At 50.9% G+C, this 9,902-nt stretch overlaps 1 protein-coding gene across 1 annotated transcript; it reads right to left on the bottom strand.

Annotated features, from left to right (window-relative positions):
* Positions 1-1,811: 1,811 nt before the first annotated feature.
* LOC131263379 (protein Gawky-like) lies at positions 1,812-9,900 on the bottom strand. Its single transcript, XM_058265569.1, has 8 exons — positions 6,609-9,900; positions 6,119-6,505; positions 5,116-5,660; positions 4,900-5,035; positions 4,297-4,794; positions 3,602-3,956; positions 3,034-3,497; positions 1,812-2,836 (listed from the first exon to the last, which is right to left on the bottom strand). Exons 1-7 carry the CDS (start codon positions 9,690-9,692, stop codon positions 3,361-3,363), a joined length of 5,142 nt encoding a protein of 1,713 aa, XP_058121552.1. The 5' UTR covers positions 9,693-9,900; the 3' UTR covers positions 1,812-2,836; positions 3,034-3,360.
* Between the last annotated feature and the right edge of the window lie 2 nt (positions 9,901-9,902).

Genomic DNA, 9,902 nt, shown 5'->3' with positions numbered 1-9,902 from the left:
GTTAAGTCTCATCTGTTACCAACAAGAAACGCCTTTTCCCTTTTGGTTTTGGTTTTGTTGTGTTCTCCATTTTTCGTTGCATAGTAAATACCTATGAGTTTAATTTCATTCCGTACATATTTCGAGTGGCTACAAGCAGTGGAGCACCACCGGAACACACGGCATGCAATAGTTATGCGTTTCAATGCTAACGAAAAAAAAACTGTCCTTATGCAAGAGCGATGGCCAGATATCTACAACCTTCATCGTTTGATTATGCTCCTAGGAAATCTTTTTCGGTAGCTCCTGCTAGTACCTTTGCATTAAATCGCATCGCAAATGTACATTTTATTGTTTAAATTATCAACTGTATGTTTTTTCTTATGTCTTTCCAGTACATTTTGGTTTCTGTTACGCATCATATCATGTTTTGAAGAACAAAATAGAACACAGTGAAAGCTTTCTACGATTCCTCGGTAATGTTTGTCACTTTCTTGCACATTTTCATATATCAGCTGAGGATCCCATTTTCAATTCGTCTGCTTTTTCAACCTGCCATGACAAAACTACTTTGATCGTGCATGCAGTAGGCATTTTCATTACTTGACTATGTCATTTATCTTCATCCCTGCTCAAAAATAATAACTTCTATAAAAAAAAACAAACGCAAACAAAGTTCAAGAGCTTAAACACAAACTTCAAAAATAAAAATTACCAAAACACAAACAGAACTAGCACCTGATCTGTAGGATCGAGCCACACGCAGCTAGCCATAACTGAAATGCACCATGACCTATAATTGCCATCAGTTTAGTAGCGCGCACACACACACACAGCTGCCAGGTGTAAGGAAAGCAACAGGTCTTCTTCGTTGGAATAGTCAGTATATTAGTATATAATCGTAGTATAAAAGTAACACGTTTCATCCGCTCAGGATTGCCTTTTCCCTCGTTCTAGTAGTTTTTAATAATGCATTGCTTGTTCCGTTCTAGGAACGGAAAAAACCAAAAAATTGTACGTCCTTCGCATTCGTACCGGATAGAATTGGGCGGTTCTACTGATGATGGTGGTGATTGGTAGTGGCACGGTAACGACACGCGCATCTACGACGGCAACAACACGCGACACACACGCGTGCGATACCGGTAGTGTGGTTTTTCTTTCCACACTTTTGTTTACGCGTTTTCTTCCTCATGACTAAAGGTTTGTAGAGTTTTTTTTTGTTTTTTTTTACGTTTTGTTTTGTAATTAGATTTTTCTATTTTTTGTGTTTTTTTGGTTTCTTTTCTTGCTACTACGTACGTTACTTTAGTTTTCTTCCTTCTCTTAAACTAAGTCCTTACGCATGCTAGGGGGTATGTGATTTACGACCTCACACCGGGTCGGGTCAGTATTGTTTTTTAAATTTACTTTATCTAATCATAATTTGCTTTGTTTGGCTGAGTTTGTCTCTGTCTCTGTACGCCATCATCGTCCCCTTTGATGAAACAGCCGATTCTAGAAGCGTCATAAAAAGGAAATGTTTTTTGTTGTTTTGATATATGCATATATGCTTATATATATGTATATATATGTATGTTTTTCTTTTCATATTTTCCACAGCTCATTCGCATTCCACCTTCACTAATTCACTATCCGGCCGCATACATGCTGCCCGCTCCGCTTCATCCTTTCGCGCCCTAACTGAACCTAGTTCCATGATGAATTAGTAAGAAAAGGAGAGAGGATAGGGAGCTGGGGCATGGAAAGGGCCCATGTGGATGGAGACAATTTACGTAAAAACAAAATTACTTACGAAAGAAAATGCTAAATATCTATTCTGTATATATAAATCGGGTACTCCATAACTTCCAGCGTATAACATTATTAGCTTTCGATTTCATTTGTAGCACACTTTCGTTTGTTGTTTTTTTTTATTCTTATTCACTATTTTCCATTTTTATTCACCTCATGAGCTGGGAGAAGAATCTGTTTTTTTTTTGTTTTTTGGTCACATATATTCTCCCGCGCTACTTTCACCGCCGAGGGGGCGGCGGCTCGGCTGACACTTTGCTTAATGCTTCTATTTTACAAGTCTTCGTAGAGATTTTCTCATGACGGCGCGTGGAAGGAGAATGTCACTCACACACACACACACGCATGGGATGGGTGGTGGGGAAGATTTGTATTTTCCAAACAAACAAACAAAATCGTTTATAAACGTAACATGATTTTCCTCCCTTGGTTTCAATGCTTTTTGCTAGAACTAGATCTTTCTCTTTGACTTGAAATGTATCATGTGGGCACGAGTAACTTTTTTCCTACGTGGATTGCATTGTTTATGTTACGCCATTCGTTCATCATTTTTTTGTTGTAGTTTTCTTTAAGAGTAGACATTTTCGACATGTTTTCTTGTTTCATTTTTCGTTTTTTTTTTGCTAAACGTATTTTATGTTTCGCATTCATCAAGTTATTTTACTCACACCGTTCTCATCTCAAATATATATAATATATAATATATTATTTAAATTGTATAAGATTACATTTTTACTGTTTAAAAAAATGATAAAAACATTCACAACACCTTAATACTACGCCAGACGCGAAACCGCTGACTTTCAAAAGACACTTTTTAGATTTCTTTTTTTTTGCTTTTGTTCACAAAATTCTCGATGCACACACATACGACGCACACGGTTGCCAATTCATTTTTTCCGTTTCTCGCCTGCTTATCCTGCATCGTCGGCCCCCCGAGGCCGGGTCAAAATCAGCTATCATCAGTAGGTGTCTACATGTGTGCGCCACAGAAAGATCGTCGGTTTGCGGATGTGACTTCATGTTGCTATGCTGTTTTACCTCCTACAAACCTACTTTAAACCTTCATTACCGTCGAAGGGAATGAAAAGGGGACAAACGAAGAGCGCCACATTAGTACAAAGCAAAACGAATGAACCAGGGGAGGAGAAGCACAATTAGAGAATCTTGTTTTTTTTCTTCATCTCTCAACGCAATAAAAAAATGTTGGGCCACAGTGGAAAACTAAACTTTTATAATAACAGTTACATGTCAACTTACCTTATAAGCTACCCTAAGAGAATTGTATTACTTTGTATTAATGTTTCCGCAGTTGCTTCTCTTTGTTTTGGGATGTGTCATTTGCATTCATCACGCAGGACGCATGTGTGCGTGTGGCTGCGAAGGAGCTGGGCTCCTTTGATTCCGTACGTATCACCTCCGTGCATGGATGCATTTTTAAAACTGTGTTGAGAGGTGGTGGTGGTGGTGGTGTGTTTACTGTCAGCAGTGACAGTGGTTCTCCCTACGAAACTGGTGCATCCACCCTGCTGCAGCCTCCTAGCAGGGTGGATCGACGGCCAGTTCCGATCAGTGTCGTCGCATTCATCAGTTCAGCTCTGTGCCGAGCAGGCTCTCCGGTAGCAGTGAGTTGAGGTTCGCTGGTGTGCCCCGGTCGCCGTCGAGCGGCGTCCACATGCTGGGACCGGCATTGCTCGAGCTCCAGGCATTCGAGCTCCAGGCATCTTTACAGGAGAAGACAAGAAGAGAAAAATTCGGGAGAACCGAATGTAGGTTTCGAAAATTAAAGTCTTGCATCTGTTTGTTTTTCCTTTAATTTTCTACTCACCGGAAACGACTGAATTCGAACGACCAACCGTCCCTTGCGATTGGGCAGCGGCGTTAAGGCGCCAGTTTTGTCCACCTCCACCTCCACCACCGTTGCCACCACCGGTCAGTCCGTTCGACATACCATTGGTGGCGCTGCCAAGGTGCGGCAGGATGAACTGCACGTCACTCTCGGTAGGAATTTCCGCGCAAATCGTCGTGTTGCCGAGCGGACAGTTGTTCAGCGCCAGCTGTGCCTTCTGTGCTTCCTCTCGGCTAGAGTATTTACATAGGGCGATGCCGTGGTTCAGGTACAGCTGGAAGTTTACCAGTGGACCATGCTGCATGCACAGTGTGCGCAGTGTTGAGCCATCGATCTGGAAGCAGATTTTTTTTTTGTTTTGAAACGGAATGATGTTGTAGATGAAGTAACTAAGTATAGAAGATCCTATAGGTAACCCTATAGAACTTACAATGTCAACATCAATGCTTTAAAATTTATTTTAAATCCAATCATCGATGTTATTATCTTTAATTTAACTGTTTTAACCAAACCTATATAGAATCTTTAACGCGTCGAGTCTACGCGAACATAAAATGACGCGGTATGAGATTCTTGTGTACTTTTTGTATGGGACTTTGACGAGACGTGCCGAGAAAGATAACAGATGGCGTCGTTGTCTCATGATGACCACTATATTTTCCATTTATACGTACTTGTGCGGTCAGATTTTTGAGCATAATCCACGTCGACGACCAGCTGCCGGCTGATGCAGCACCACTGTTCCACGAGCTGCCACCTTGGGTGCTGGGGGTGTTCCATCCGTTGGCGTCCAGTTTGCTGCCGGGCGGCTTTCCAAGCCCTCCCATCATGCTGCCGCGACCCTTGCTGCCGCCACCCGCACTACCACCAAGCGAAGTGTCCCACAGGTCAGCCGGGGGCATCGTCGGTGTACCGGAGTCCTGCCACGGATTCTTCTGCACCTTTGCACCGTAGTTGCCAGCCTGCACGCCACCTCCACCGGACCCACCGGACGGATTGAAGCTCCAAGTCGACTCGGTGGGGGACGATTTACTGTTGACATTTGAGGCACTGCTGCTCGAACCGCCACCGAACAGGTTGGACTCTTTTGCGGCAGCGATTGACAGCGGGTTGCGCGCCACACTTCCGGGGGTGATCGTTGGGTCGTCCTCAATGCGAGTCGCCTGAGTGCCCTGTAAGTCGAAGGGAAAAAGAAATGCCGTTGTAATGTTTCCAATCTAGCCTGTTGTGTTCGGTGAAACTCAGTTTCATGAAAATGAAAGTAGTTCAATCCTTACCTTCCATGGTTTGCCTGGTTCAAACTCTGGCACCAAGTCACTAAAAGCATCATTACTACCCGGCCAGTCCTTGCTATCTTGCGTACTCGAATCTGGCCAACCGTCACCCAAATTGCTGCGCCCATTGGACCATGTGCTGAAACGAGAAATAATGTTTCTAGTACAGTCGACCTGTGTGTAATCGATTCACGGTAATGCCCCGCACTCGCTACCTACCCATCATCAATGCCCGACCCAGACTGACCCGACTTCGAGCTAGCCCCGGGTGCCCGCACAAAATCGGCCAAGTCCGAACCGTCCTTGTCAACTCCGCTCGGGGTGGTAACGCTCGTTGCCGGTAGCTTCCACTGTTGCAGCCGCGACTGCTGACTAGTGCTCCCGGTCGATGGGAAGGGATTGCCGCCGTCCTTCAACGCCATATCGGCGAAGCTGCCCGGTAGCCCGGCGAGATCGGATGGCGTGCGGAAGAGATCGTTGCCCGGGTGTCCACCACCGGCTCCACCAAGGTTTGCTGCGTTCAAGCTGCCCGGATGCGCCAGCTGCTGCTGGTGCTGATGCTGTTGCTGCTGCTGTTGCTGTTGTTGTTGCTGCTGTTGCTGCTGTTGTTGTTGCTGTTTCAGGTAGTTGGCCTGCTGCATGCTGATCTGATTCTGCAGATTGGCAATCTGCGATTTGAGCTTGTTGACGGCGATCGACATATACTGGGCCCCGTTTACACCGCCACCGGTGCGCGCCAAGTTGTTCTGCATCACATTCAATTGCTGGACGTGTGAGATGAGCGAAAACAAATGAGCATGATTATGACCATAGGGTGTCTTACAGAACACATTCAATGCTTTTCAATGGTCAACGTATAGGAAAGGGCATTTGTACAAACTGCATAATACAATCATATTTATTTGCAAGTACCTCGGAAGCCCAATGACGGAATATAACATGAAAATTTTTCTATCACAATAAATGAGAATAGCGTTGCATGATCGCATTACCATAATAGCATGGTCTAGAGATCAGGACTCGGCAAAGTCCGGCCCGTCAACTGATTTTATCCAGTCCGTAAGAGAATGTAAATCCTTCGTCCAAAAAACCCAGCTCAATGTTAATCACTTTTGTTCACGCTTTTCTTCCCAATGAAGATTAGAATTGTTGAACGAGGTATGTTGTAAGTTGAAAAAACAAAATCAAATCACGCTTGGATAAGAGAAGTGGATTAGCTTACCTTAATATGGGTTAGCAGTTGGTTCAACAACATGAGCGTCTGGGGCGCAAGCGGTTGGTTGAGGATCTGATGCTCCAGGTAGCCGTTCTGCACGGCCAGCTGAATCTGCTGCACCAGCACGCGCAGCTGATGGCTGGTGATTTGTGGCGACTGCGCGTTCGGTTGGTTTAGGCCAACGAGCCCGCCTGCACCGGCACCTCCACCACCCTGTTGCTGCCCAGCGCCAAAGGCGCCTCCCGGTGGCCCACCGGCCGGTCCACCGTTTCCGCCCGCACCGTGGCCGCCACCGAACTTCATGCTGTTAAAGGAACCTCCGCCGCCGCCAGCTGGACCGCCGTTACCGGGTCCAAACACTCCGCCGGCCCCTCCGAGACTGTTTTGATTGTTCTGCGAAACGAAAAGCGATGGAAAGAAAAATGAAGTATGATTTAATTATTTTACGACAGATAGGTAGGTCAGATCGGTGCGGTAGGTCAGATCGCTCACTAACCTGCTGGAATGCCATCGGACCAACGCCCGCTGCGGCTGCCGCGAATCGTCCACTAACTCCTCCGCCACCGCCTCCTCCACCGCCACCGGCACCAACGAACTGATCCTGGCCGGCACCGAAACCACCGTGATTGTCAACCGGCCGGCGTAGCGGCCATTCGTTGCCACTGTTGCGGTACAGTGTCTCGAGCGACTCGTCCATGTTCATGTTCGTCACGCGGAGCACCGTCTCGACGTCCTCCTTTTTGAAGCCTAGCTCGCACAGATGGTGGTACTGCTTGCTGGCGCGGATGTACTCGACCGGGTTCATCTTGTTGCCGCCACCGCCATTCGGTGGGAGTTTGTTCTGTGGCGGCATGCCCCAGTCCGAGCTGTTGCCCATGTCGGGCGCGCCTCCACCTACTCCACCATCGTTCCAGCCCGTCGACGAGACCGACGGCATCTTGGGTTTTCCGGCCCAGCTGTTTCCGTTGCCGCCGGTCGCATCGTTCCAGAGCGAGTTACCACCCATGCCGCCGCCAACACCTGGCCTGTCGTCGCCCCACTGGCCTCCTCCGCCGGAAGATACATCGTCGGCACCCCAATTGCCACCGCCACCGCCACGGCCCACACCCAGTGCGGCGGCCGCTGCTGCCGCGGGGTTCTGACCCCACAGACTTTCCGGTTTCATCGGGCCACCGGCTCCACCGGTTCCACCGCCCATACGCCCGACCAAACCACCCTGATTGCCCGGCAGATTGCCGACGGGTCCGCCCATCGAGTTGTTCCGGTGCAGCGGATTGCGGCCCATTCCAGCACCGCCGCCGTCCACCCCACCCGGTCCGTTGTCCTTCCAGCCTGACACGTTCGCCGAGGTTTGCCGCTGGAGCGCATTCGCCCCCCAGAGGGCCGTTCCGTCGTCCATGTTTTTGCGTCGCACCACCGGCGGCGGGCCGCCACCAGCCGTCGGATCATCCCAGCCGGAACCGCCCAGTTTACCACCGCCCACGCCCACTGCACCGTTGTTGACCACGGAACCAGCGAGCGGGTTCGAGGGCCACTGGCCGGCGCCACCGTTGCCTCCGCCGACACCGGCACCCGCTCCGGTGGGTGTGCCGGGAGTAGTCGCCCCGGTCGGTGGCATCTTCTGCTGCATGCTCGCCATCTGATGCTGATCCCAGAGGCCGACGTTTCCATTCAGCCGTCCAGAGATGCCACGCGGATCACCTCGAATTTCGCGGTTGCTATCCATCGCGCTGGCGATGCGCATGTTGCGCATATCGATACCAGTGGGATCGAGCCCACCAGCGGCGGCCACTGCCGGATTACGGACATCGGCGCCCGCACCACCCCAAGCATTGCCACCACCGGCACCGGCACCGACTCCACCGGCTCCACCGCCCCACTCGTTATCCTTCTTCAGCCCTTGGCCGGCCACGTTGGGTCCCATTGCACCCGGGCCGCCTGTGCCCCACATGCCACCGGTACCTGGGCCCGTACCACCACCACCACCGGCGTTCCACGGACCCGGTTGTTGCCCGGGTTGCTGCTGACCAGGGGCCGCCTGCTGCCCAGGACCGGGTCCACCCAGGCCCACGCCCGGCGGTTGGTCGCGAAGACCTCCCGGCCCTCCTGGACCAGCGCCTCCCATGGCGGACGATGCGCCGTTCCACACGTTGCCCGGTTCGTTCGCTTCATCGTCCTCGCCCCACGTCCCGCCATAGTTGTTTGCCGGACCCCACGGGGTCTTCTGCACCGGCGGTTGCTGCTGCGGCAGTTGACCACCGTTGCGCAGGTTCGCCTCCCACAGCTCCGTGCCCGTGTTCGTCTTCCACATGGGAATGCCGGCCGTCGGGCCGCTGGTGGCACTGTTTGGGTCCGTCTTACCGCTCGGCTCCGGCGACGCCGGCACGTCCCACTGCGTGTCCTGGTCGACGTTCTCCGAGCCCCACCCGTCCTGGGCGAACAACGCCTCGCGCATCGAGTTCAACTGCTCCAGCTGATTTTTAGCCGCACTCGATTGTACTACGGCTGCTGCAGCAGCCCCCGCGGCGCCTACTGCTCCTCCTTCCTGTGCAGCGGCAGCAACCGCTCCACCAACCACTGCTCCGGTTGGTTGCTCCGGTTGTTGCGCGCCCGCAACGTTGGCACTATTGGTTGCTCCTCCTCCTCCAGCTTGGCCAGATGGTACCGCTACACCCCCTCCTCCTTGCGGGACATTCTGTGCACCGATGCCAGATCCATTCCAAGCGCCTCCTCCCTCCGGCCCCATTCCACCGGGGACTCCAACGCCCGGATTCACGGAAGATGATGTGGCGGAAGAGGACGTCGGCTTCACTGGCTGTTGAACACCTCCTGCTCCACCATTCTGCTGCTGCTGCTGTTGTTGAACTCCACCGGCTGCTCCACCCCATGCACTCGCAGGTCCTCCCACCTGTTGCTGCTGCTGCTGCTGTGGTCCCCCTGCATTCTGGCCAGCTCCAGTGCCACTGGCACCCCCGATCGCACCCCAGGAACCCCCGGACGGGTTGGTTGCTGGTGTTCCCCACGCACTGGTACCATTGTTGATCGTTTCTTCACCACCACCACGTAGTCGCATTCGTACACCGGCTGGAACACCCCCTCCTTCCTTCCATCGCTTCGTGATACGGATCAGCTCGTCGATTTTTATGTACTCGGAGGACTCGCTTAATGACTGCATTTCTTTCGTCGGCAACATCATCAAACTGTGTGCAGTAGCCGCCGCCACCTGTCGGCCGCCGTGAGTCGTAGTGGTAATAGTAGTAGTAGTAGTAGTATCACTGTTATCATGCTTCTCCCCCTCCACGGTCTGTTGCTTGCATTTGGAATTCTTACTGCCTACAATTTGGTCATCCTCTACGACATATTCATCCTCCACCGTCTCTCGCTGCACCATCTGCGCCATGACTGCTTCCTTCCTCACTTCCTTCGCCCCCGCTTCTACGCTACGGTTAGTTTTGTTTACAGCTATCAGGTAATCAGATAAATCACAATTCTTATTCACAGTGTCATTTTCGTTACTCTTCTTCTGCCGCTTCGACCCCTCTTCCTCGCCTACCACCGTCTGGCTTACGCCGGCCATCATAGTTTTGAACACTATGGTACTATGATGACGATGAGGACGACGATGATGATCGTGACGCGTTCTTATGGCAACTCCACTCGCTTCTCTGTTTCGCTGCTGCTACCTGCCTAATTATGGTATTGATGATGTAGAGATGATTGTTGTCGTTGCGATTCTGCCTCCACTCGATGCCCCGCGACAACGGCTTTGTGATGGTCGGTTTTTCGCTTC

This window comes from Anopheles coustani, chromosome 2 (assembly GCF_943734705.1).
Source record: "Anopheles coustani chromosome 2, idAnoCousDA_361_x.2, whole genome shotgun sequence".
NCBI lineage: Eukaryota > Metazoa > Arthropoda > Insecta > Diptera > Culicidae > Anopheles > Anopheles coustani.
The sequence above is the reverse complement of the archived record's forward strand: the minus strand, read 5'-3'. Positions and strand labels throughout refer to the sequence as shown.

Excerpts from the sequence above, each read along its gene's own strand:
- LOC131263379 (XM_058265569.1), bottom strand. The coding sequence starts at position 9,692 with ATGATGGCCGGCGTAAGCCAGACGGTGGTAGGCGAGGAAGAGGGGTCG. Across the intron at positions 5,036-5,115 it reads GGGTCGGGCATTGATGATGG|CACATGGTCCAATGGGCGCA; the intron begins GTAGGTAGCGAG and ends TTCTCGTTTCAG. Across the intron at positions 3,498-3,601 it reads TTCGAATTCAGTCGTTTCCG|ATGCCTGGAGCTCGAATGCC; the intron begins GTGAGTAGAAAA and ends TCTCCTGTAAAG.